This window comes from Macrobrachium rosenbergii, chromosome 21 (genome assembly GCF_040412425.1).
Source record: "Macrobrachium rosenbergii isolate ZJJX-2024 chromosome 21, ASM4041242v1, whole genome shotgun sequence".
NCBI classification, from domain to species: Eukaryota; Metazoa; Arthropoda; class Malacostraca; order Decapoda; family Palaemonidae; genus Macrobrachium; species Macrobrachium rosenbergii.
The window spans coordinates 18657761-18685731 of NC_089761.1; the positions used below are offsets into that span (position 1 = coordinate 18657761).

Sequence of the window (27971 nt, forward strand, 5' to 3'; positions counted from 1 at the left end):
GGGTTTTTCTTGGTTTAAGCTATCAAAATGGGCAGTTCTAAGTGTTTTTAGATGGGTTTTAAGCATTCGCGGATTTGACCTATTCGCATCCCCCGTGAATACGGGGTGTTCACTGTATATTTCCTTGGCGATCTTTTATCCAATAGCAAATAAGGGTGTAACGTAAAAATATATCAGTCCTATTCTACTTAATGTCATTTGTAACATAACTACAGTAATTGTTTACTATCGTATGATGGTTGAAATACAAGCAAAACGACTGTTGCTATCTGATTTGGTTATAAGCAAAACTACAGTTTCTCATTTGGTTGTTTATGACTGTATGCATTTATGCAAGAGTATAACGTTACTAACAATACTTTTATCATTCTCTTTTACTTTTTTAGATAGAAGATGGGATAAAGGGATGGAGGAAAAGACGTTGGTTTATTGTAATTTGGTCTCTCTCGCTGCCAGATTGTACGCTGCTGTCTGCGCCCGCGTGAAATTTAAAAATATTTTATTAATATCGTTGTATTGGTATTAATTGCTTACTCCATCGCAAAATCGAATTATCATAACTCAAGCACTACTTGGGTACCTGAATATTTTAATAGTTTTATCACAAAAAGTGCATTTAGTCATGAAAATTATATGAAAATACAGTAATTAGTGAATGTTTATCAGTGAAAAATACCGCGAATGGGCGAATTTTCCTCGAATAACATGTATATATATTCCATAGAGAAATCCATGAATAGGTGAGTCTGCGAATCGTGAGAACGCGAATATTGGCGGTTAACTGTAGTTATAATTTTTATCTAATATGTATTATCAAATATCCGTTATACTAACATATCTTCCTTTTTCAGCAAGGTGAAGGAGCACCTACTCTTAGAAAAGGCACATGTGCCCGTCACCTCAACGATGTAAATAAATTTTTTAGAGGAGTGCATGTCACGGTCAATGCACGAACTGAAGAAGAGGTTGAAACGGATGTCATCATGGCTGCTGTTTTGAAGGCGTCGGCGACAACTTATAATTTTAATGAACGGTCTGAAATAAATGACAAGACCACCCCTGTGGTAAGAGTCTTTGCCAAGAAATATTTTTTCTCTTGTGATGCCGATAGGAATAGCTCGTGGGCTTAAAAACTGCTTACAATTGTGTATTAACTGTAAAATATAAGATTTCTTGGTTCTCTATCCCAGAAGAATGTTAATGAAATCACACTAGGTGCAGGTGTGACCGCAGTTAGTGGCTTTTAAGCATCACCCTCCTATCAGATCACAGAAGCAAGCAGTTGACTGCATTACTGTGCTGTGTATGTGTAGGAGATATGTCCTGTGCTGTATGAACCAGGAATGTTGATATTATGGCTAGAAAAAGCAGTAGGATGCCATCATAGTTTGGTGGGTTATGTCAAGTAGGTTTATAAGGAATCAGTATCTAAGGTGGTTTAGATTAGCTTGTAAAGCAGTTTAGCTAGCAAAACCTGCTTAGTACATATTCTCTTTTGGTTTTATTAGTGTCATTGAAGTTACTCTGTGGGAGTAGGAAAATCTTAATATTAGGAATTTGGCTTTAGATTTTATGGCCAAAAGAATAGACAATTTGGATATACAGTATGTCAGTCAAAGGCAGTATTCGAATTTCAATACAGATATTGGTATAAAGACATTATTCCTCTGAATATTTGTCGAATTCAGTGTTGTTGCGTTATATGTGAAGTACTTTCAGGAATGCATCACTTGAAGAACTATTAATGAGGAACATTATATTAAGCTTTATGTTTATCTCTTTGTTATGTTTTAGCTTTTAGCTAATATGAAGTAATTAAATTTTTCAATAAAGATTTTAGTTTATGCAGTATGAACAATCTGAGAAGCATATATTTTTTTTTATAGAATTATGTGACTCATTTAATAGCATTTTTTGTATCCACCAAGCACTCAATAACCATAAATACAATATACTGAAGCTTGTGTAAACAGTGAATTTTGGAATGTGCATCACTCAGGGAAACATCTTTTAAGTATGGTGCTATTGTGAGTGAAACAGTAGTTTACATTAACAAATTTAATTTATAAGTTTAGTGTTTGTAAGATTTTTATTTCTCTAGAAGATGGTCGAGAAGATTAAATACTGCACAGTACCCAGTTTTAGGCTTTACAATTTTCAGTGCAGTAGAATGAAATACAGTAGTAGTTTAGTAATTTTTTGCTGTGGTTGCTCGTGTTTTAGTTAATTTAAAATTACAGTACTACTTTTTGATACAAGGAACTTCAAGGTTGATTAACAGAGAAAGACGAGGCTTTTTTTATGTACAGAATTTGATAGTAGATATAAAGAGAGTAATAAATTTAGCAGAGATTGGTATAGAATTTGGTTCTTATTAATTAGGCGTTGCTTTTGGTTTCATTTTTCATTTTGTATGTTTGTAGGATGACTTTAAGTTTTTTCTTTTTGTATGTTTGTAGGATGACTTAAGTTTTTTCGTTTTGTATGTTTGTAGGATGACTTAAGTTTCTAATGACCTGAGATACATCAAGCTTGGTGCTTGTTACTTTTCAGAAAGGTTTAGTAGACACATTCAAGCGAGGCGAAGCATCTGGAGCTGTGGTAACTGTGTCTTGTGTTTGGTATTGATTCATTAATATATACTACACTGCTGTGGTTTTGAGTCAGCAATTGACTGTAAATTGTGAACTAACCTATAATGAAATGATGAATAGATATACATGTTACAGCAAATAGTAATACCATTTTAAAATCTGATAATCAGAGTTTTTTTTAGTAAACCATTTCAGTTTTATCATCTTTAAATCACATGTTCATATGCAAAACAAACCTGGGTCATAATGCAATGATAAATTTTTCTAGCGCCAGCTGGCAACCAGTAAAAAACAATTAAAATTGTTGTGCAAGGAATTGGTTGCATTGGGGTTCAGCCAAGGGGATGAGGGAGGAGGCAAGAGCCAACTTCCTCTAACCCCATAACACATTCAGTTTTCTTCCTTACTGCCATGCTGCTAGGACATGCTGCTGCCCTTCCTGCCAAAAGCCAGTGTTTTCCTCTCTTGCCCATGTTTCCTTTGGTTTGATTTTTGTGTTGTGATAATAGTGCTGTATTGTGTGTTTTTGAAGGTTTCCTTCTTAGCACTTAGGGGTTTCAGGAAAGGGTGACAGGGCACTCCACAGCCCTAATGTCGGACAACACTACAGTGGTGGCTTACGTCAACAAACATGGGGGCCCAAGTGTCACGGCAACTTCACTTACTGATTGTACTTTTATACCAGTGGACCATCGGTCACTTAGTAGACCTCTCAGCCAGGTATATTCCAGGCAAGAGGAATGTAGTGGCCGACAAACTTAAGTTGTCAGGGCCAGGTCATAAGGACGGAATGGTCTCTGCGTCAGGAGATAGTAGACAGGCTCTTCTATCCATGGAGGAGACCGATGATAGACCTGTTTGTAACAAGATTCAAAAGAAAACTAGAGGTCTGTTGTTCAGTGGTTCCAGATTCCTTTGTTGTGGCAGAGGATGCCCTGCAACATCCGTGGGACAATCTGGAACTTTACGCCTTTCCTCCCGTTTGCTTGATCCATCAAGTCTTGAAGAGAGAGATGATTTCCCAGAATTACAGGATGACCCTGGTAGCTCCCTTGTGGCCTCATGCTAGATCTGCTAGCTTTGCTGTCAGTGGTTCCGAGAGAAATTCTCTCATGGCACAACCTCCTCTGTCAACCTCACGTTGAGAGATATCATCAATCAGTAGGGTCCCTATCTCTTCACAGCTGAAGACTTTCCAGTATCTCCTGCGAACGAGAGGCTTTTCTCACAGAACAGCGGCAGAGATATCTGGCTATCTCAAAAGGTCTTCCTCAGCCGTGTACCGGGGAAAATGATCCGTCTACTGTGATTGGTGTCTTCGACGGGGTTTCTCTCCAGTCAGAACTTATGTTCAACAGATAGCTGATTTCCTTGTTTTTCTCTGTATGGAAAAACACCTTTGTTTCTACAGGGCTGCTTTGGGTGTGATTCTACGTTTGAAAAACGTAGACCTATCCTCCTCTTGGGAAATCTCAGTGCTGCTCAAAGGTTTTGAAGAGTCTTGTTCTCCTAGAGAACTTAAACCTCCTAACTAGGACCTGACTCTGGTACTAAGTAGTCTCACTCGTGCTCCATATGAACCTTTGTGTTGATCTTCGGACAGAAACTTGACCCTCAAAACAGTCCTCTTACTGGCTGTAACTTCATCAAAGAGATTGGGCGAACTCCATGATTTCTTTTGATGTTAAACATACAAGGGGTTGGGGGTCAGTAGCCTTCAAATTTGTCCCGGAATTCGTAGCTAAGACTCAAAATCCCATGTTTCATGGTGACAGATTTTAATCCTTTTCCCCTCCCTCCCTCCCCTTGGGGATTTTGTTGCCAGCGATCTGGATGAATTACAGGACTCATCACCTCAGACCAGGGTGTCGAAGACTTTTTGTCAGCACAGGCCAGAACAAGAAAGAAGTATCCAAGAATACCATCTCCGTTTGGCTTCGTGACGTGGTTAGGCATGCCTATAGTTCTTCTTCTTCTAATGCTGACACAGTGCATGCAAGAACAGATGATGTTAAGGGATTAGGCCCCTCCTTGGCATTCAAAACGAATTTGTCTGTTCAAAGGCTGGCACTTGGCTTCATCAAACCACCTTCACAGCCTTCTGCTTGCGGAATGTTGCCCACAGGTCCTTGGACACTTTTTCCTTGGGTCCGGTGGTGGCTGCTTAACAAGTTTTGTAGCTCAACCAGTGCCCTTAGTGGGACAGTTTGTATCTTACCTAAGATGATGGTGTTAAAGTGAGAATGATTGAGATGATTGGTCTTTTTTCCTTTTCCGTTTCCCCTTTCTTTTCTACCGGTGGGCAGTGAGAAGGTTGATACATCATATGCTGGAATTGGTTAGAACAGGTGAGTGAGTGGTCATTCTGTTTGAATATGTTGTATTGTACACAAATATAACTGTCAAGCTAGTCCTTCCTCTCTCTAGCAAGGAGAGAGAGAGGAATGATAACAAGCAAGGTTGGTGGCTATTGTGTTTTGTTATCTGAACAGATATAGGTCTTTAATTTCCACCTGTGCAGTGAACCATCACATTGTATAGTAGCCCAGTAGTCTGACCATTTGATATCCATTTATCTAACAGCTCAGAGGCTTGTGTCTCCTTCCTTTGCCTTCACCTATCCAGAAAATGAGACCAGGTATGCTGAACCTGCAGTCGGTTCAAGACTTTCTTTCCTCCTTCCAAAAGTGGTTCTATCCTTTCGTTAAGACCCAGATTTGTTCAGCATATGAACAAATGACAAATTTTTAATTAAATTTGTATTTTGCAGAGCTAACAAACCTGCATTCTTAACATATACGGGCCACCTCTTGCCTCCCCTCATTCTTATTCCTGGGATGGAAAAAACTGTTGCCTCCTCTCTCATCCCGTTGGCCGAATCCCGATGCCACCAATTCCTTGCACCACATTTTTAATTGTTTTTGACCGGTTTCCAGCTGGCCCTAGAAGAATTTATCCTTACATTAAGACCGCAGGTTTGTTAGCTATGAAAAATACAAATTAATTAAAAATTGTCATGTTTTGGAAGTTTTTATGGTCATGCGACACGTATCTTTTAAAGGAATTCTCAGATTGCAGTACAGTATTTGATGAGAATAAGTAAATTTAAACTGTCATTTACTACTAATAGAATTGATGATAAACTATCTTAATATTGCAAGAAAATCTACTGTACATCTTGGCTTTATACTGAGTTTGATAGGCATGTTCATTTAATGTGACATATGGGCTGAACTGGATAAAGGTCTGATCATATTTTTGCTCTTTTAATATAGGAGCCTTAAATATTTATAGCCTCATAGGTAGTGAAGGATTTTATAAAAAATATAAAAATTTGTGAGCTTCACCATTAGTAGATCAATTGTGAGATATTACTGGGTGGGTTTTGATATGGAATTCACAGTATGTAGGGATGGGGAATTATTATAATAAAAATCCAGATATGGCACTGAAAGCCTCTATTGAGATGCACGGGTTATTTATGTCTTTCTGTGGTTTTTGTAGGTTTCAAACTTGTATAATGGGAATTCTTGTATTGCTCAGAGGATTCTAGTGCTGCTCTGTAGTTAATGACAATGTAAAGTTTTATGATGTACTGTACTTTAATTACCGTTAATAAACATCAAGAGTTTTTATGATACCTTATGTTTTATCATAAACAATTTGGAGATTAATAAATGTTTTATCATAAACATTTTTGAGACTAATAAATGAAGCACTCACATTTGCATTCTGTCTTTGCGATTCAATTCTTTTGCAAGTTTTATTGATGTTGGGCTGATTAAAACCCAGTTGACAGTATATATTTTAATTTCATGGGCCCAGCTTCTGGAGAATTTCAGCTGGATAAAGTATTACTCTGTTTAGTCGTGTACTTTTACAAGTTTATTGAATAGCATCAGTATAATTACCCACTTAATTACATAAAATACACTTCCCGTGCTTCAGATAGTGTTGTGGAAGGTACTGTGATACATTTGTGTATAAGATATCAGAGGTAGTAGAGAATGTGTTATGTAGACAAAGTTTTCGTTGATGACAGTTTATTCACTCATGACAGCGAATTTGCTAAGCATATTTTATAGGTTTGTTCACGGAATGACTTACCTTCACTGAGTTAACTTCAGTGTGGTTTGAATCCAAGTTTATCCCTGAACTAGACTCAAAGTCCTTTTTGCATTTCAACCTGTCTGGAGGCCCTTTTGTAGTAGTCTAATATTTAACTTTAGAAGCTTAGCTAAGCAAGGATTAGAATGAGTTGATTATTACAATAGAAAACCATGAGAACATAGAATAGGACCTTAGTGAACAGCCTCTTTACCATTATGGTTTGTTGTTATTTTTAAGGCTTACACTTGCAGGAATTTTGTACATGAAAACTTAAGATTTATGATTAATCCAGATGAGGAGTATTTCAACCAAGCATATAATTACTGTCATGTTTTGTGTTTTTAAATTATACCATGCACACTTTTTTTGGTCACATTCTGAAATACAGTTGATGAATCTTAAGAACTTACTTGAAGAATTAAAATTTCTATTTAGAGTGATAAGTAAGATGTAGAAGTGTGGGGATAGTTCAGCTTTGTTATATAACAATTGGTGCATGATTATCCACTGTTAAAATGCTTATATAAAAACCATACTCATGTGGCATGTCATTGAGCAGTTGCTGTTTGTTTCATTTGATTTGCCTTGTTTACTTTTTCAGTTTTTTTTAGTATGCAACAGATTGTAATATAGTTTGGATTTCATGAAGTGAGTGTGATAAAAATTATACAGTAGTAATAAACATGGTCACACTGCTTAGTACAGGGTCTTGTACAAATATCAGAACATCCAAGAGGGTATAATTTTTTCATGACACATTTATGCATTCTATGTACAGCAGAATCCTTGCCCTCATAATTTACACATCAACAGGATGATGCCTTGATGAGTGGCCACATCAATATTTCCTCTCAACCATGTGCTACAATTATTTTTCTAGATATGCTATTTCCTTTTTGGCTTTTGGGACTAATCCTTCATTCCATTGGAAGGTGGGTTTTTAGAAACACTTAGAGGAACTAAGCTTTTGTTTTCAGGTGGGATACAGCTGTGGGAAAATGGTGTGGTAACTTGCTTGTTGTTTTTAAATAAGTAAACACATTTGGGGAATGCAGTGCATATTGAAGGATGAGTAAATTTTCTAAGGTGATGTAGCACTTGTTATTAGGCAGGGTGAGCACTTGAGAGTTTACTTTCTGTACGTTGTCTTTTACAGCTTTGGTTTATTCAGTCTTTTGGCCCCTAAAGATTGTACGTGATGTTCTTGTCTTTTGTGGGAGTGCAGTATTTTAGTACATAAGTTGCCAGTTAGCATTTGGGTTTTATCATTTTGTGGCATTTATAGTGGCATTAGTTTTAGATTGGTTGCATATTGTGTTATTGTTAATTTTTCTTTCAATATATTTTTGTTCATCAGCTTATAGATTTTGTTCTTTTTAACATATATTAACACATTTAATCTCCTTTTTAACCTACCTGAATGCTGGCATATCCTCTGTGCTGGTGGGTCTTAGCATCTCCTGTTGCACTCCAGTCTTAACCTTAACTTCGTATTTGTATTATAGCAGAAGCCTAGTGGTCCTGCAGTAACCTGTGGTGATGGGTTCCAAAGTTATCCCTCTAAAATGCCCAAACCCAAAATGAAGTTTGATATGGTAAGTTTTTTTCAAATTGACCCCCTTGTCTTCTTCTCCCCCCTCCCACCCCTCTGATATTGGGAGATTTTTCAAGCCGGGCATAAATGGTATCACCTTTCAGTTTTTTTAATCATGAGGGCTTATTTACTTTTGACATTATTATTACCACTACTTAAAACTACCACTACTATCACCATCTCTGCTGGTGTTAGCTGCTGTGGGATCTTTATTCCAGTAGTTGCTTTGCTTTCTGGGTATTTACATGGAAGAGTTCATATTTTCTGAACCTTAAACTACTATGTAGTTGTTTGATGTTCTTGCCATTCTTTGTTGCTCTATCCCATCTCATTTCCTCCAAAGCACATCATTCTTATTTCAACACTGCTTTTATTCTGCCTTTGGTTATATCAAGTAAGTGGTGACAAGAAAAGTGAAAGTTTGCTTTTGATTGGTAAAGTGTATGATCTTCCTTTTCAGGTAGTTATCGTTTTCTTCATATGAGAAACCTAAATTGAACAGTTATGAAGTAAAACAGATTACCTGATTTAAGTTTATCATTTAAGAGATGAACCCCAAATTATAGGCCTCACCTGTTTTATGTATTGCTCATGGTATACTGTTTTTAGTTTTTTATTTTTGAATTTCCAGTACATTGGATAGTTCAGTTCACCTTAACTCTGCCTGCTGTACTGCTGTTGTGAAATTATTTGTGGTTAGTGCTTGATTGAAGATGCATACTGAACCATAGGAAATTTTAGAATACTTACCACTAGATTTCAAGGGTTAATCTTTGTTATTGGTTTTGTAATATCTATCACAACTAAATTCAGTAGTAAATGTGGTTACTAGCCATATTCTAACTACATTATGTGAAGTTCATCTTTATTTATTCAAGCTCTGCAACCTGTTTTGGTGAGAGGAGTTAAATTTTATGTCGTATTCATAACAGACAAAAGCCCTTTTGAGAATTGGCACTAGAACTAAGTATCTTTATGCAGATGAATGATTTGCAGTAATTATTCTACCATAGCTTTAAATAGTCTTATGGAAGTTTGTGTTACTTGAAACAGTACCATATCCATAAAGCTCTATTTTGGGCTGGTAATTATCAAATGAGCTGTTTAATTCGTAGTGTAGTACACACATTACTTTTTGTCAAGTTCCATGAAGAAGGTGAATATGAGCAACTCAAGGGTCAGTCAGTTTACTTTTGGTACTGATCCTGATTTTAGTTTTGGTCATTTGGAGATCATTCGTGGATCAAGGAGAGACTCATTAGATTTTTTAGGATACTGTATTAGGATTAGGCAAGAGAAAAATAGTGTTCTGGAAGGTTTTCACATATATACTGAGAATATGATTTTCGGAAGAAATACTGAGAATATGATTTTTGGAAGAAACCAGTCGTCCTTAGGTTTTCATTAAACCTTTTAGTTATGTAAGTTATGGACCCAGGACTGTTTCATACTTACTTAGCAATCCAGATGCTGTCTTGAAGGGTAGTCATTAATTATGATAAATTATTATTATAATAATTTAGTGTGACAAGACAACTGAAACAGGTCTTTCAACTTTTCTTTTAATGGGTTTTTAGACTATTTCATTAGATGGATATGGTCCAAATTGCTTGATGACGGAGGTAGAATTTTTAAGTGTATTGTCAGTTGTAGATTCTTCTATTTTCATTAAATGTAAGTAACGTTATTCCAAATTCTTTTACTGTCAGTAGTTGAAGTGGCCTTATTATATGCAGTGCTGAAAGACCAGTTTGATTAATAATAGTAACTATAGACTGTGTTTCATAGGAGTCAAAATAAGTTGGTCCTTGACTGACCTCACAGTCTTAAGACCAGTTGCTGTTAATTTAGCAGTTGCTCAGACAAAGTTAAAATTCCATATCCTCTTCTGATTCAAAACTTGTTTGCAAAATAGAGGGTTGATCATTCCAAACTATTTAGGAGCCTCGTCATAATTGTGGTGTTGCAAATTCTTGAACAGTCTAGTTTGTGATGGAAATGATTTTTCACAATTAGGTTTATTGACTTTGATCTTTTGAGTTACTGGTTCCTTAACATTTAGGTTTTCTAAAAGTTGACTTTTAGTACTGTATTTTTAATGCTTACACTAAACAAGACGTGGAAATGCAGCTTTCCACTTGTTACCTGTTTCTGTGCCATGACTGACCACATCGTCAAAGTAGAATTATAATAAAGCAATGCCTATGGGCAGCTGGTAACCCTAGAGCAGGGCAGATGTATTGCTGTTATAACACTAGTACTCCAGGTCTCCTTTATGGCTATGTATTTGCTAGTTTGTGATTATTGCGTAGGCTAAGCATTGCTTGTCAGCATTTGTGTGTGTTTTATTTCTAATTTTTTTTTGTTAATTGGTAATATACTTCTCATGATTTCAACGAAGTATTAATGTTGTTTTCATATTATCATTGAGTTTCCCATAAGACTTTTACTGTCTTTATACTGTGTTGGACTTAATCAGATTTGTTGTTAAGTTGTGTTTATTTCATAAGCATTTTTGTGAGTCCCATTTGTATTTTGGTTTTTCCTTAAAATGCAATAGAATTTCACAGACTTTTTTCAATGTTTGCATATTGCGTTTGTGCTGCTTTCCCATGCTAGTTTAGGAGAATTCACAATTCATATGACATCCCTTAGTTGCTGCCAAGTATTTTTGTATTAATATTGAATTTTAGGGACTTTTATTTCCTCAGTAAATTTCTTATGTGCCAGTTGCCCATGGGCCTAACCTTAACAGCTGGATTGCTTTAATAGTATAGTCAGTTATACTGTAGAACAACAAGTAGTTTGACTGGTGTGGTCATATTTCCAGCAGGTGTCTGATATCACTTAGTAGGACTATCTTTAGGGACAAAAATTCCCCCAGCTGCTTGTTTATCCAGATGGCTGTTTCAGTTTTTTTTTCCATATTTACGATAATGCCATTCCATTTTTGAAGTGTGCAATATTTGAAAGAATATCACGTAAGTCCATAGTGACTAATTTGATGCCTAGTTGTGGGTTTTGAATTAAGTGTAGTATACTGGATATCTTTCAAGTGTCTTGGCAGTATTTTAATAATAAATGTAATATTATACTAGGTAAATATATATTGTTTACCTTTTAGCAACTCACTACATTCATGGCAGTTAAATTATGATTCAAGGAACAAGCTCAGGGAGAAAAATTTAATCAGGAAAATGGTATTTTATATGTGATATAGCGTCACTACCACACAGGCAGTCCATGATTGTATTAAATGTAGTAAAAGCACCTCCTATCTTTACTGGGAAAAAGTAGAGTTTGGTTTCTCTATGATGGAAAGGATGCCACCTGTTGGTGCTGAAAAGGAAGCTGAAGCCTTCAACAGCATTCACTTTTCTTGATCTTAATAGATTTATGTTCTTAGTTCTGTCTTTTCTGTTGATATACATGTGATAATTGTCGTTTGGATTTGTGGCAAGAGGAGCTATATGATCCTTTATAACTGAATGTTTTTATTTTAATATTATTAACAAGAAATTTTTACAGGGTACCAATTATAAGCGCACGAATCCCTTAGCGGAAATAGATACAAAATCCCGTAATCAGTTTTGGGAAGAACAAGAAGCGGAGGAGCGAAGAAGAAAAACAGAGGAGCAACAGAAAAGAGATGAGGAGCTGAAGCGTTTGGAAGTTGAGCGAAAACAGAGAGAGGTCAGTTAAATGTCGCAGTCAGGTAATGTACACTGTTGAAGTGCATTTGTTAACAGATGTTGATAACATTTCTGTCAAAATGCATTTTTGTAACCACTTTTCTTGTAACTTTATCGTTTCCTTTTTGAATAGTTGCCGTAAACTGTGTAATTTATGAAAGATAATTAAAGTCTCTATCCAAAGGTTACCTATAAAACCCTAAATATCATAAACCAATATAGTATAGCATATGAGACAAATTTCTGCATAATGCAGTCTGTACAGACAGGGCCAAATCTTCCACGGACATAGGATTTGCTGCAATATCTTTTAGTGAACAAGCCAGTTTTCATCACCCAATAATGAATCTGTTTTCAAAGCAAAACTTTATGTAGTATGGTCAGCTGTAAGATTATCAAAAATATGCCACCACAGAAATTTCTCTTTCACTGACTTTAGAAGCCTTTCATAATTATTATCCAAAAATCCTTGTTCAGTAAATTAAATTTTTACTAATTTCACTAATTAATGCATTTAACGTTTGGTGTATTGAAAATACTGATATAAATGTTGAAATATTTGGGTCCTACCCATATCACGCCGCGTATCGTCGTAAGCATTTCAAGAAAAAAATGGAAGAAACCGGGACTGCCTGCTGATACAGTACCCAAAGCTGCAATCATTATGACAAGATCAAATATATCTGTTACTGTAAATGATTTGTCAGTATCTCCAAACCCCAATGTCATCGGTTAGTGGTAGGAACTGTGGAATAATGAATCAACGTGAAATGGTCATATTTATCAACCTAGGAGTATTTGATGAATTACCCACATGACCAAGGCCTGAATGTACAGAATGGAGATCAACACCTATACTCAGTAATACTTCAGTGATTTTCAGTTGTCAATCAACAATGTATAGTGGTCCCCCATTTTTACATGGGAATAGGTTCCAGAACCTACCTTGGAAATGCAAATCTGCAGAAATGCAAAAATCCCCTAAAAAAATGCTTGTAACTAGCTTATAACTGCCAAATACCTTGTACCCCTTAAACTAAAACACTTATAACTGCTTATTTTAATATATTTCACTGCTTAATTTGATACTTCAAACAAAAATATACCTTAAATTATCGTACTAAAACAATTTAATATTTCAGACAAAAATACACCCCAAATCATTATCCCAAAACCCCCAAAGTAACCTTACTTTACAGTACTCTCTTACTACTGTTACTCGTAAGTAGGCTATATACACCCCTAAAACGCTTATAACTGCTTATTTTAACAGTTCATCGCCAAACTTGACAGTTCAAACAAAAATATACCTCAGACTACCATCCCAGGCCACCTTAGTATCATTTCAAAGTCAAGTTGCAAAATTAAGTTCAAGCCCGCAACTGTTACTCATACATATCCCCTATTATTCAGACATGCACATTTTCTTTGGCCTATGTAACTTTGCGCATCGTTCTGCTCATATTGTATGTAATGCATTGGGTGTATATTTTACGTATATTTTCCTGTGTTGTAAGATGATTTTGAAATGATATTTGCTGTATGTCATGTTAGTATTTTCGTGATTACGTACAAATACATTTATGATAACAAAAACTTATTTACTACAGTAAATAAGTTGTTATTAATCTTTGAAATAATATTAATATCATTCAAAGTCATCTTAAACATTTTACTCTTAAAAATTTATATGAGAGAGAGAGATTTTTCAGTATCATTCATAGCTAATTTATTTAACCACCAAATGGGCAACATAATAATAATAATATACTGTAATTTAAAAATTTATTTCTATAGTAAATTGTTTGATTTTAAATAAACAAATACATATTTGCAGTCTTTTCCAAACCTCTCAATTGAGGGGTGGAAGGTTGGACCTGTCATATATGTCAAATATCAGACTGCAGGGTCCGGTCAGTTATTTGATATATATGACAGGTCCAACCTCCTCCCCTCAATTCAGAGCTTTGGAAAAGATTCGGAATATGTATTTGTTTAAAATTAAACATAATTTACTATAGAAATGCATACATTTGTTTATTACAGTATATTATTATTATTATTATTATTATTATTATTATTATTATTATTATTATTATTATTATTATTATTATTTGAAAATTAGTACTTATTAATTGGTAGGTCATTTATTTATCATACAAACGTGGTTAGTCCTCACCATCTCCCATAAATTTATTAAAAAATTCCTGTGCCATCATTCTCTCTCTCTCTCTCTCTCTCTCTCTCTCTCTCTCTCTCTCTCTCTCAAAATACATATACAGTAATACCCCGAACTTGCGCGATTTCAGTTGCACAAATTCACAGACACACAAATTTTTCATTGGAACATAACTAATGGTCATACACAAGTTTTTCACAGACACGCAAACATTTGCGAACACTGAGAAACCCTGCAAAAGTGTTTGTTTAATTTTTTATGTAATTTTTAGGTTTTCAAGCTTTTATGTGTAAATTAAATATTAAATATTATTAAAAGTAATAATTTCTCTCTCTCTCTCTCTCTCTCTCTCTCTCTCTCTCTCTCTCTCTCTCTCTCTCTCTCTCTCAGAGATAAGAGAATTTTTATGGTACATGTATACAGGTATGTTTATTTGTATGATAAATAAACTTTTTACCTAATAGTAAGTACTAGTTTTCAAATGATAATAATAATAATAATAATAATAATAATAATAATAATACTGTAATTACAAAATTTGTATTGTTTTAAACAAACTAATTCTTCTGTCGTATTTTGTAAGAAGGTCAAAGGCAAAAAGCTGACAGACATGTCATTTAACATGACAAAAAGGGGAGTGTTGCTGATCAGTGGTCAGATGTTTCTTGTAATTCTCTCTCTCTCTCTCTCTCTCTCTCTCTCTCTCTCTCTCTCTCTCTCTCTCTCTCTCTCTCTGTGAGTCTCCGTGATAATTGATAAATAATTTCACTCTCTTAAGTAAGGACAGTCTCTCTCTCTCTCTCTCTCTCTCTCTCTCTCTCTCTCTCTCTCTCTCTCTCTCTCTCTCTCTCTCTCTCTCTTAGTTAGCGCTCACACATTTTTACAACTTATTAATTCTCTGTATGTCTTTACCTGTACAGTAGATAGTTTAAATTGATCTAACTTGACCTATACCATGTACAAAGTGTAAATGTGCTAGTGTGGCAAATACATTCTCAAACATAGAGACATAATAACTACGAGTTGTATTAGTCTAAATAAAAAACAATGTTTGTTCATGAAAAAGCATTTCAGAACAAAGAGAAAGAGATGCAGGATAAAGAATTTATTAAAAAGAGGTTGAGAAGACTTCTAAAAATAGATCGGTTGGAAGGGGAGAGAGACAGAAATTCGCTTCCAACTCTCAATTTTTATGTCGACCATTTATTTCTTTTTTTAAGGGTAATGTATTAAGCTAAGTTATAAATGAAATTACAGTAACTTTAATTTCATTTAAAAGTTAACTTAATAATTTGGGAGCATGATTAGGGTCATATGTAGTGTTTAAACTTTAGAAGGGGGGGCGATCTCGATCAGTACGTATGAGTTTCATGTCTGGTGCTTCCCTTTGTTTGGTTTTGGCTTGGGTATATAGCCTACGTCCACTCTCTCCTGTTTGGCTTTTCTCTTAGGGCTAATGTTCCTGATAGGTTAAGCTGGAATAGCGAGGGGTTTACCTGCGTAGCCTATTTAGTTCAATCCTTCTTTGGGTTGCTTACCAACTATAATTTATTGTATCGAGAAACCCCTTCTTCCCCATTTTGCCTAATCCTTTGCTCTCTCTCCCCTTGGTTCATTTTTCAAGGTTTGTTAACTTACCAAGACTTGAGCACTTTATCCTTATTTTGGTGCTGTAGCCTACATCCCCTCCTCTGCATTGATTGGTTTGTCCCTCGGTATTGAGTGTCTGACCTTGTTAGTTTGGCACACCACCTAGGCCTAGAGGTGACCGGGAGTGCTCTCCCACTCCTGTTCACACTCCATTTACCTTTCTTTGCTCTCCCTGGCTGTAGAGGTTTTTGCCCTTCCTCCCCTTTTCTCGGCTCTTGTTGTGCAACACAGCTCACATAGCAAGGACGATGAGGATCTCTGGGCGCCCGGGAGTGCTGTCCCACCCCTGGTCGCTGCTTTGGGTTACCAACCTCCTGGCCATCCTCCCTCCCCCTTCCTTTTTACGTCGACTGTTTCCTTCGTGGTGCCTCCTACCAGTCCGCACTCGCTGTTGGGATCATACGAGGCCAGTTAGCGCTTTCCACCTAACTGTCTTCTGTCTTATTTGCTTTCCGCATTCCCCTCCATTTTGCTAACTACCTGTTAGGTGTTTCATTATATTGTTGGGGCTCTCCTTGCTTACCGCCTCCGGCTACTATAGTGTTTAGCGGTCGGTGTTCAATCCCCACCGCTTATCACTTTGTTCGATATCTTCCTCTCTTGGCTCTGGAGTCGCCACCTCTGACAATTCATAACCTTCCCACTATATTTGTATCCGCCACATATTTTTAAACATGGTCGCTCCGAATGTTTCCGTGGCTCTGTTTTTGTGTCTGAGATTTGAACTGTTAGTCCGGTTTCTCTCTGGTTTACTCCGGTGGGTTTTCCTGGTCTGGACTAGGCTAAAGTCGCTGCTCACGGAACTCTGCTCCAGCGCCCGTTCCAGCATGCTCTCATATCTCATACGCTTACAGCTGGTGTTGTCAAGTGCAGGTATGTCCCAATCCTGCAACAAGCCAGCGACCACGGAGTCAGAAGTTCCCATTCGGTGCGCGGTCTGTGTTGGGGAATTAACCCTTTAACGCGAAGCCCTATTTTCAAAACGTCTCCCGTATGCGGTGGCCTCCAGAGGTAGCGCCCGAAGCGGAAAAAAAGTTTTTTCAAAAAAATCACAGCGCACTTAGTTTTCAAGATTAGAGTTCATTTTTGGCTCCTTTTTCTCATTGCCTGAAGTTTAGTATGCAACCATCAGAAAAAAAAAATATCATCATATATAAATATTGGAATATATGACAGCGAAAAAAAAAACGTATATAATTGTATACAAATCGCGCTGTAAGGAAAAAAAACGGTTGAAGCTAATGAGTTAATTTTTTAGTTGTATTGTACACTAAATTACGATGATTTTGGTATATAACAGATTGTAAAACAATTAAAGCAACACAGAGAAAATATTATCACAAATGATGCATGAATTCATGTCTGTAAAGAAAAAAGTTTTTTCAAAATTCACCAAAATCAAAATATTGTGCTAGAGACTTTCCAATTGTGCCAAATGAAGGAAATTGATTGAATATTACTAGGCTGTAAGTTTTTAGCTTACAATTGCATTTTTGAACCATTTCGATCGAGTTAAAGTTGATCGAAGGTTGATTTTTTTCTATTTATCGTTATTTCGATGTAAATATAAAAACTGTGAAGAGCTAAAGGAATGATATATTTTTGTTGTATTCTACATATGAAATTGCACACATTTTGATGTATAACACTTTATGTAACGAATAATATTAAACGGCGAAAAATTACGCAAGCTGACGCAAGAAATGAGAGGATTTTCAGCGGAGTCAGCGCACGCCGACGAGCGTAAGGAAAAATTTTTTTCAAAAGTTCACCAAAAATCTACATATTGTGCTGAGACTTTCCGCTTGTTGCAAAATGAAGGTAAATGATTGATTGTTACTCAATGTAATAATTATAGCTTCACGGATGCGTTTTCGATCATTTCGGCTTCGAGTCAAGTTGACCGAATGTTAAAAATTTTGTCAGTTATCGTGATTTTTCGTGAAAAAATATTAAAAACTGTGAAGAGCTAAAAGGAATGACATATTTATTGTTGTATTCTACATGAAATTGCGCACATTTTGATGTATAACACTTTATGTAACGAATAATATGAAACGCCAAAAAATTACAGCAAGCTGACGCAATAAATGACAGGATTTTCAGCGAGCACGCGCGCTACGAGCGATTTTTTTTTTTTTTTTTTTTTTTAAAAATTCACCAAAAATCTAAATAATGTGCTAGAGACTTTCCCGTTTATTTGCAAAATGAAGGTAAATGATTGATTGTTATCAATGTAATAATTATGGCTTACGGATCGTTTTCGATCATTTGGTCGAATCAAAGTTGACCGAATGTTAAAATTTTGTCAGTTATCGTGATTTCGATGTAAATATTAAAAAACTGTGAAGAGAAGAGCTAAGCGAATGATATATTTTGTTGTATTCTACATGAATTGCGCACATTTTGATGTATAACACTTTATGTAACGAATAATATGAAACGATAAAAAAATTACAAGCTGACGCAAGAAATGACAGGATTTTCATCGAGTTCGCATACGCTGAGCGGAGGAAAATTTTTTTCAAAAATTCACCAAAATTCTAAATATTGTGCTAGAGACTTTGCGTTTGTTGCAAAATGAAGGTAAATGATTGATTGTTACTCGAATGTAATAATTATGGCTTACGGATGCGTTTTCGATCATTTGGTCAGTCAAGTTGACCGAAATGTTAAAATTTTGTCAGTTATCGTGATTTCGATGTAAATATTAAAACACTGTGAAGAGCTAAAGGAATGATATATTTTTGTTGTATTCTACATGAAATTGCAGCACATTTTGATGTATAACACTTTATGTAACGAAATAATATGAAACAGTGAAAAAAATTACGTAAGCTGACGCAAGAAAATGACAGGATTTTCAGCCGAGTTCGTGGTATGCGGAGCGAAGGAAAATTTTTTTCAAAAAATTCACCAAAATTTAAATATTGTGCTAGAGACTTTGCGTTTGTTGCAAAATGAAGGTAAATGATTGATTGTTACTCGAATGTAATAATTATGGCTTACGGATGCGTTTTTCGATCATTTCGGTCGAAATCAAAGTTGACCCGAATGTTAAAATTAACTTTGGATGCTGGGTCCTTCTCCAGCATCCCAGTCTAAAACTCGCCTCAGACGCTCACTTCCGGCGGCAGTATGCGCCTTTCACGGTCCTGACGCCTTTGTGACATCTCTGCAAACTTTCTGTTGAAGTACAACACGCTAACACTACGCAAAGTTCAACAAAACACGCCTAAGCGTCAAAAATATCGCCCTGCAAGGTGCTGCTCTGATGCTCTCTGATGCGAGATGGGGAAATTCACACATGCACGTCTGGGTGACGCCAGAACAAAACAACAGCTGATCCGTGAACTCCCAGCATCGGCCGTAGGCGGGGATTTGAAATCTTCCGCAAACTAGGCCTACAATTATTTTTTCCGCCGAATATTTAAAAAAGCATTTCAGTCGAGCGTTTGCGCGTCAACGCCCACGCGCATTCGACAGACAATTTTTTGTGACGTTTAAAACGTCAACAGGCGTTTAAGGGTTAATAGTTTGGCACCTGGGCTGGTTTGTGATGTATGCTACGCTCTCTCCGAGCAGGCTACTTGATGAATCCGTAGGTTTCATGTACACCTGTCGGTTTTACCTCCGCTAAACTCCGCCTCATAATGGTTTATTTATAGATTGCTCTTCGGTGTTTGGGCTCTCTCCGGGCAAGATACTTTGATGAATCGGTAGGTTTCATATACACCTATCCGGTTTTACTCCTCCCAAACTCCGTCTCATATGACTTATTAATAGTTGCTCCTCCGGTGTTTGGGGTCCTAATTTTCCCCTCCTGGAGGCGGCTTAAGTCTCGTGAACTCTTCGGCCAGACCCTTTAGTCCGGGTGGCGGTTTCTGCAAAACGTAGAGGCGGGAAAATCCCTATGTCCTTTCGGTGGACATTTGTAATGTTCCTTTCAGCGCCCAGATCTCAGCGTCAGTTGCTGAAGAAGTCGCTGCCCCTTTGGCTACCGAGGTCCAAGAGATGACCCGGTCCTCTTAAAATAAATTAGCTATTTGGCGGAGGGTTTACTGAAGATGTTGTGGCCTTCAGTCTCGTTCTCGAACCTGTGAACATCGCCCTGGAGCAATTAGTAGGTGCTTGGGAATAAGTGAGACAAACTTTTTCCGCTTTAGCTCTCCTCCTCCTTCTTTTTTTTTTCCCTTTAGGGGATTAGATCTCATCCCTTTTGGACGGTTCCTGGTCTACCGTCCCTAAGGTGAAATCCAGTCAAAGAAAGACCTTTTAAACCCAGAAGACCCGCTCCGGGGCCCCGAGGACATCACGGATCTCTAGTCCGGTGCCGTCCTACGAGTTAGGCCCTCGTCTTCTGGAAGGGCACGCCTAAGCAGAGTAAGCGGTTACCCCCCTCCTTCCTTTGTTGCAGACTCTTTGCGGGTCTCCTTATAAGGAGCTCGACATGAGGGTCACACAAACTATCAAAGCTATCTAACCAGCCATCTGCCTCATGGGTCCATGCTTTCCCTTTCCCAGGAGCTTAAATCCCAAAGGGATTAATCTCAGATTCATTAGCAGCGGATCACCTGCAAAGTCCTGCCCGTTCGAATCCTACTCCGCTCCAGATACCTCCACCCTTTTCCCCTTCGGTCTGGGGAACCCTGGCGCTTCTAACCTTTATGCTTCCCAGCATGAAGGCAACCCTTATCGCGGGTGTGGGCACACGGAGGTTGGCGGAACTGCATTTTCTTCCCTTCCGGTCTGGTATCCCTTATCCGGGTTTTGCCAGACTGACAGAAGGGGCATGGAATCTATCTGACAAGATCCCTAAGGAAACCCCTCATCTTCCCCTAGGGCCTGGGCAATCGTTCTGTTGAGAATTTAGAGGAGTGGCTGGCGGAGAATTTCAAGCTCACGCCAGCTAAAGGGGTCTTTACTGTGTTCTCTTTGAGAAACCTGCTTCCCACCCCTTGTGCTCCGAATGTAGCCCTCTTATCAACAGGCTTGTTTGAAAAACCACTGACACATCCTCCGGAGACAGATCCCACAGATACGTTCACAGTGAATCTTCTAACCCCGGACTACGCTTCTAATTTATTCAGCTGCATAGCCCCCAAGCTCCGAGTCGTTTTCGAAGCTGAAACAAGGTGTAAGACAGGGCTTGCCAGGTCCTTGAACTCTTTGACTTTGCAAGTCTGTTGTATATAATGGCGTTCGTTGTTTGGGTCCTGATAAAAATCCCTCTTGTCAGGTTTTCTGCAGGCCTGTTTAATTTCATCACAGTCCGGTTGGACAGCTGAAAACACATCTTTCGCAGCCACGTTCCGCCATGAGCCAAATAGTTTATGAACAGTTTCACCTGGGAATTAATCTTTTCCCAGTCGGGGTGTTGCGGTCTGTCCGGGGCTACTAAAGTTTCAGAGCCTCAGTTCTCGTTGGGGACCCGGCTGAAACAACCTGAACTTGCGGGCCCTATCCCAAGTCCGGCAAGAAGTTCAATGTAGTTCAAGCGCCCCCTGCTTAGGCAGTGGTGCTGGCTCTTCAGGTTCCTGCCCCTGGACAAACCAGCCTCTCATTCCCAGCCCCACCTCAATGTGTGCTGGTTAGCCACAGCACATCAGCCCCTAGTGGATCCCCATATGTCTCCACCGGGAGTTTTCTTTGCTTCATACGAAACCCAAGGAAAGAATTTTCACTAGGCATTCTACCAGAGGCACTGAGCCTCGAGGTTATCACAGGGCAGGGAAGCATCCTGCTCCTCTCCGAGAAATTGGGAAGGCAAAGGCTCCAGGGGAGGCAGGCAAGCCTCCTCCCAGTGGTATTTCTCAGTGGGCGGGAGGCTGTACCATTGCTGGGGCCAGTGGAACTTCAGTCCCTGGGCCCAGAGTATAGTTATAAAGGCCTGGGGTGGAGCTGACTGTTTGTCCTCTCCCCAATCAGGTTCAATCAGTTACCGGCCAGGGCTCTGGAGGACTTTGTGAAAGGTCTGTTAAGAAACGGAAGGCACAAATAAAGCGGACACTTGTAATCAGGCAGACTTTTTCAGTGTGCCAAAGAAGTTCCCTTCCACTGGAGAATAATTCCAGGCTTGTCCTTGTTTATATTCTCATTCAATGCAACAAGTCTCGGATGCTTACAGTCTTGTGGGTTCGGATCCTACTGCAGCGCGGGGTCGTAACCACCTCTATAGGCCTTTCCGACGCTTCCTATCACATCTTAGTTGCAGGAAGGTTCTCTCCCTTCTTGGGATTCAGGCTCGGGAGCAGGCGTGCCCCTTCCAGGATCATGCCCTCCTCAATCAGCCCCAGAATCTTTGTTAGTTTGAATAGATACCGTAGTTCAACAGCTCCGGTATTAGAAGGTTATGCTAGCTGCATATCTAGTTGCCTGGCTCATTTGGGCATCCAGCGCCGAGGATTGCCGGAGGGCCCGACCATTATAATCGGCTTTCTGGAGTCTCTGGGCTTCTGGTAACCAGGAAGGAACCGCCTGATTCAGAAGGGTAGCCTTCGGTGGTTGTGAATCCAGTGGAAGGAAAGAGATAGCAAGGGCATCCAGGCATTTCATCAAAACAAGCATACTTTCTCGCCGTGCCCAAGAAAAGATCTTAGGCTCTCTTCCAGTTTGCTTCAGTGACGGTTCACCTTCTGAAGTCAAAGCTGGAGTTTATAACCGGGTATGGTGGAGTCAGGGACGTGTCTCCCTGATTTCCTCCTGCTTGAACATGGCCCTCGCAGTTTTGGCAACAGTCAAGAGCTTATCGAAGTCAGTTCCTCTTCAGCTCCTCCGCCTCCAGTATTCCACACCGTCACCTCTGAAGGCGGGTGGGGTGGATATTTTTTAACTCCATGAAGTACATGGAACTTGTCGGTCGGCGTTCTGGCAGTTCCATATCGATGCTTTGGGGGCTGTGGCAGTCTTCCTGCCCTTGAAACTTCTTCCCCAGGAGTGGATTCATTTAAGGCTGGTTCTGAACAAAACAGCAGTAGTCCGCTGCGTAAAACAAGTGGGTCTGAAATCGAATCGAATCAACCAGGTTATGGTTCATTCTTCTCCATAGCAAACAGACACAGGTGGCATCTGTCTGCCACCCTTCTCGTAGGGGTCCAAAAAGATCGCTGCAGTTTCCCTATCCAGGTGTCCCCTGGTGTCGGAATGGTCCTTAGACGGAGCGTCATTCAGGTAGATCTAGTTCGGACCCAGGAGTAGGTCTGTTTTCAGGTCAGCCACAACCATCTTGTTGTTGTGGCCAGCCTGGACCTCTGGCTCTCCACACAGTGTGGTTAGGTTGGAAAGGTGGAGAGGATTTATCTGTTTGTGAACCTGTTATTTAAAGCCACAAGTTCAGAACATTCAAGGGTTGGAGTAGGTCTAGTAACTCAACGGTCGGAAGCCAGTTGGTTTCCAACTTCTGGGTTGAAACCTTGGTGCCCAAATCCCCAAAAACTCAGTGGTATGCTCAGCCTGTGTCAGCCTTCAAAGTTCTGGTGCCTAGCTTTGTGGTCTTTGTGGAAATTTACAGTTTAGGAAACTGGTATTGGTCTGCTATTACTGTCTTCTAGAATCAGACCAGGGATTACTCTGCTGCAGTATGGTTCTGCAGTTAAGTAACTAGCACTCTTCATAGTTTCTGAAGCTACAGTAATGATGCAGCCGATTGGCCCCGAGGAAAGTGTTTTGTTTTTGAATCAGCCTCACAGGCCCTTAACTTTCAACCCTAAGGCCTGTGTTCGTCTGAGACCAGCACTGGCCCACATTCGGTTCCTGGTCTTTGAGTAATGTATCGGAGTGGCTTGGGTAACCAACAATCATCTTGTTCTTAACTTTCCTTGTTGGGAAGACCCTAATTTTTAATCAGCTTAGCTTCTAGTGTTAGTATTCCTGTACTGTCTGCCCTGTCTAGTGGAACCAACCATATTGGTTTCCCCACATCAGGGGTAGTGTTATGGATTCCTCACCCTAACTTTCTAGATAAAGTTGAAGGTCCTCATTTTGGGTGGTCACCTTGGAAAGTACTCCCTTTCACAAGGTCTGTCTCTGTGCCCAGTTTATTCCTTACAGGCTTATTTTGACAGGACCTCTTTTTTGTCAGGTCCTCTCTTTATTAGAAAAGGGGGCACTGTCATTGTGTCTGCTATTAGGGCAGCAAGTTTTGTATTTTTTAAAAAAGCCTATTCAGGTTCAATTCCAAAGCTCATGATCTTAGACAGTGACCACTTACATTATTATTTATTACATGAACTTGGGACCTACCAAATGTTCAGGTGGAATACTTAGTTTTCACTGTTTGGAAATCTTTAGAATTCTCCAGTTTTCAACCTCTCTGGTTCTTCTATTTAAGTCTTAATAGCATAAGAATGCAGTTTATAGTCTCTAGCATAAGAATGATATTTATTTTCAGTTATTATTTGCCACCGGTGACACGGGACCCGATCCAGAAAAAGGATTTTGACAAAGGAAAATCGGTTTCTGGGAGGCCCACACCGGTGACCACTGTTTTTCATTCTCCTCCTTGGTAAACATCATTCTGTGGAGGTGGGTGCTAACATGGAATGCGGTCATGGTTGTTTTGTACAGTCCGCGAGTAGTGCAATGGGCTTGTATCGGCACCTCTCTCCTGTTGGGACTTTTTGACATTGGGAATTTTTATAGGGCAGGGTCCTGTGGATTTTGACAATTCACCTTTACCATACACGACTCCATTAGTTGAGCTTCAGCCTGGGGGGTAGTAACTCCAGCATTTCTTTTAGCTTTTCTGGTATCTAGCAACGGAATTACCTAGAAATAAGTGCTGAATGGACTATTTCACTGGTGACACGGGCCTCCCAGAACAGATTTTTCTTGTCAAAACTTTATTACATTTTAGAGACCCACTCAAACTTACATGCTAAAAATTCACCCTGCGCTGAGTGGTTCTGGGAACCAACCCTGCGGTAGTTCGGGTATGACTGTTTTAATGAAAAAGTTCAATAATTAGTGAGTACACAGTGTTGCTCTACAAAAAAAAATCCACAAATTAATGAGATTTCCCCCGCAGACAAGTGAATGATGTGTTCCACAAAAATCCACAACAAAATGAAACGTGGGAGTGTGAAACACGTAAAAACCAGGGGGCACTGTATATCGATTATTAGAAACAAATCTTTAAAAGAAATTTTGTCGGGATCATCAGCATTCTTGGTATCCAGTTGTTAAGTTTTTGAGCAATTGCAATGTATTACATAAGATCAGATATATTTCATCAAGAACCAATCCTTCATGCCAGCACTATGAGACTTGAGAATGTTAGCTCAGTTGTCTAGTTAAACTATTTAACAGTAATAACTGAATAACAACAACTTTCAAGTCTTGGAAACAAATTGCCCAAGGAAATCTGTCAGAATCTTTAGCTTTTTAAATTATTAAATCATTCAGTGGAAGGATATAGTGTTTCCTAAAATCAAGCCCTTCTGGCTTGTTATGTGAAAGTTAAGAAATTTGCTTCATTGGAGTAGTTGAACTATAATGATAATTATAATGTTGTACAGTAATATGTATTAATGCTCCATTCTTATTTTTGTTTGAACTAAGTCATGAAGAAACAATGATAGATGTAATAAAATGCATTTTAGGCCAGTGGATAGAAACTAGGGAATACATGAAAAGTTTAATCATTTAAACTGAAGGTCACTTTGCATATCAGAGTATTTTTATGTGTAATGATCAACGGTAGATGATGTTATAACCAGGTAATCTTTATTGGTATGTGTATTTTAGATGGTTGTGACTCTGCTTTTGGTTTTAAATTTTTATAGTAATAGAAACGTTAGTTCAGTATTTATCTCTATATATGATAAAGATGAAAGGGAGATTGAGATGGCTTGGGAATGGCCTCTGCTTGACTTGAGGAGAGTACTACTTGGTAGTGTGAGCTAGGTGCTTGTGGTCACCAGAAGAGTTGGAAGAACCAGATCTACTTGGATGAGAACTAAAAGGGGAGGCTGGAGATTTGTGGAAGACAAAGCACAGGAAAGACATGAACAGCAGAGTTTCACAAATTGCCTTTGCATCATGAGGCAATGGCGGTGATGCTAACATTTATGAAAATGCAAGTGAATTCCTACTAAGATAATTATCTTTTTTGTTTTAAGATAAATGATGCAAAACACCGAGAAATCTTGACAAAAGAACGAAATGCTCGTATTCTTGCCGAACGAAAAGCAGAGGAAGAGGCTGCGAAACGGTTAGCAGCGCAAGATGATAAGAAGTGGCAGGAAGACCTACAGAGCCAGTATCAGGAGGAACAGGAGAGGGCTAAGCGTGCAGAGATGATGCGTCTAGAAAGGAAAAAGGTTGGCTTTCTTTATTTTTATCACTGCAGAGTTCAGTGTTTCCTTATGATTATTTCTTAACAAGAAAATGTCACACTTATGGCGCATATGTTTTGAGAAACATAAGTCAGTGTTTTATATGAAATATTTTCTTTGCATAATATAATTTTTCCTCAACTTAGGAAGCAGAGTCACTTATTGGCCATCGAACTCATTCCACGCGAGCAATGTTCGAGACCGGGAATACTACCTCCGAAAAAAACACTGAACTGAACCGTCCACCTCCTCGCAAACTTAAAGAATTTAAGCCAACAAATACTTCTGAAAGGTAGAGTTTTATTGTTGCTTAAACTTAGCTACTTACCAGAGGTTTATAACTTCAGAATTATTGTTAAGGTTCAAGCTTATGCAAACATCTGTATTCGTAAGTAACCCATCAAGGTCATTCAAGAGGTGAAAATGCCTATACAGCCTGTCTGCAGAAATTAATAGATAGAAACAAGATTGCATATTATGATAGTTAAAACTGAATAGGGTGTAGCAGACACGTGATAAATTACCTCAAATAAAAGCCAGTGCAAATGACTTCAATTTGACAAAATGAGATGTTGGTTGCCATTTCTCCTAGAGGCTGAATACATATATTTTCAGGCAGTGAATAGCTGTATTAATCACTTGGTTTTGAGTTTTATTTGCCTTGTATATTATTACATAAATAATTACCCCTTGATTTTGTTGCTTTGTATTAATACAGGTTGAATCTCTTTAATCTGGCAACCTTGGTACCTGGCCATTGCCAGACTGCAGAATTTACCTGTAACTTTTTAACTGCATGATATGTATGTACTGTATAAGTAACAGGCATGTTTTACCTGTGCCTTTAAGCACTTAATAGTATAAACTGACCAGTGTCATTTTAAGTACTGTTACATATGCATATATGCAATTCAGTTTTCCCATGTTTCATTTAAGGTCATTACACTTGAACAGGAAGTACCTGAAAGAGAGAGATAGAGAGAGAGAGAAAATTCTTATTTTTATTGCTAATCAGAATATGAACCCTCTTCATATGGAACACGCCCACAGGAGCCATTGACTTGAAATTCAGACTTCCAAAGAATATGGTGTTCATTTGAAAGAAGTAACAGAGGGTAACAGGAAATACAGAAAGAAGAGATCAGTTATTGGAAAAGATAATTATCAGATTAATAGGTAAATACTGAAGATAAAAATGTAATTAGATTATAAAATACAAGGAAAATTGCTTTAGGGTAATAGTACAGTACATCTTTGCTTAAACGTTTGACGTTCCAGTTGCACAACATCCTCGGAGGCTGTTCCACAGTCCAACAATGTGAGGAATAAAGGACCTTTGAACTAAGAGGTTCGACAGCAAGACACATTGACTGCATATTGATGCTGCTTTTCAGCAAATCTGGTTGCTCTCGGTAGGAAAAGTGTGACTCGGCAGGGATCAAGTGTGACTGTGAAAGATCTCTGTTAAACTGCAAATTACGAAAAATTGAGAGAAAACCATTTGTCGATGGTCCAAGTCATAACTGCTAATGTTAGGAACAGAAACCTACCGCTTTGAGCCACTGTGTCTAAAAGAGATAAATCTTTGGCAGAGAAAGACATCCACACCAGAGAACAGTATTCTAGCAAAGGAAGGACAAATGACCTAAAACAGGTTGCACTGACTTATCACTTATAAATATATGAGGCCTTACTTTACAATACCTAACTTCTGTCCGGCATTTGGTGACACTTTCATTAGATGTTTCTCAGGTGTAAGTCAATAGTTACACCAAGTATAGTTAAAGTTTCAGACTCATTTAGTAGAGTCTCGTTCAC

The 27971-nt window shown here is 38.4% G+C and overlaps 1 protein-coding gene across 8 annotated transcripts in view; it reads left to right on the top strand.

The window, feature by feature from the left end:
• The window catches only part of Abp1 (Actin binding protein 1), a 119718-nt gene that overhangs the window by 23265 nt on the left and 68482 nt on the right, over positions 1-27971 (top strand). For 3 of the 8 annotated variants that reach the window (XM_067123142.1, XM_067123145.1, XM_067123147.1), the window contains 5 exons: positions 852-1064; positions 2554-2601; positions 11827-11991; positions 25938-26138; positions 26300-26445. In XM_067123142.1, the coding sequence (XP_066979243.1) occupies positions 852-1064; positions 2554-2601; positions 11827-11991; positions 25938-26138; positions 26300-26445 (773 nt within the window). Of the gene's footprint in view, positions 1-851; positions 1065-2553; positions 2602-8209; positions 8300-11826; positions 11992-25937; positions 26139-26299; positions 26446-27971 lie in introns of all 8 variants that reach the window. The other 5 variants (XM_067123140.1, XM_067123144.1, XM_067123143.1 and 2 more) reach the window with 3 other exon arrangements.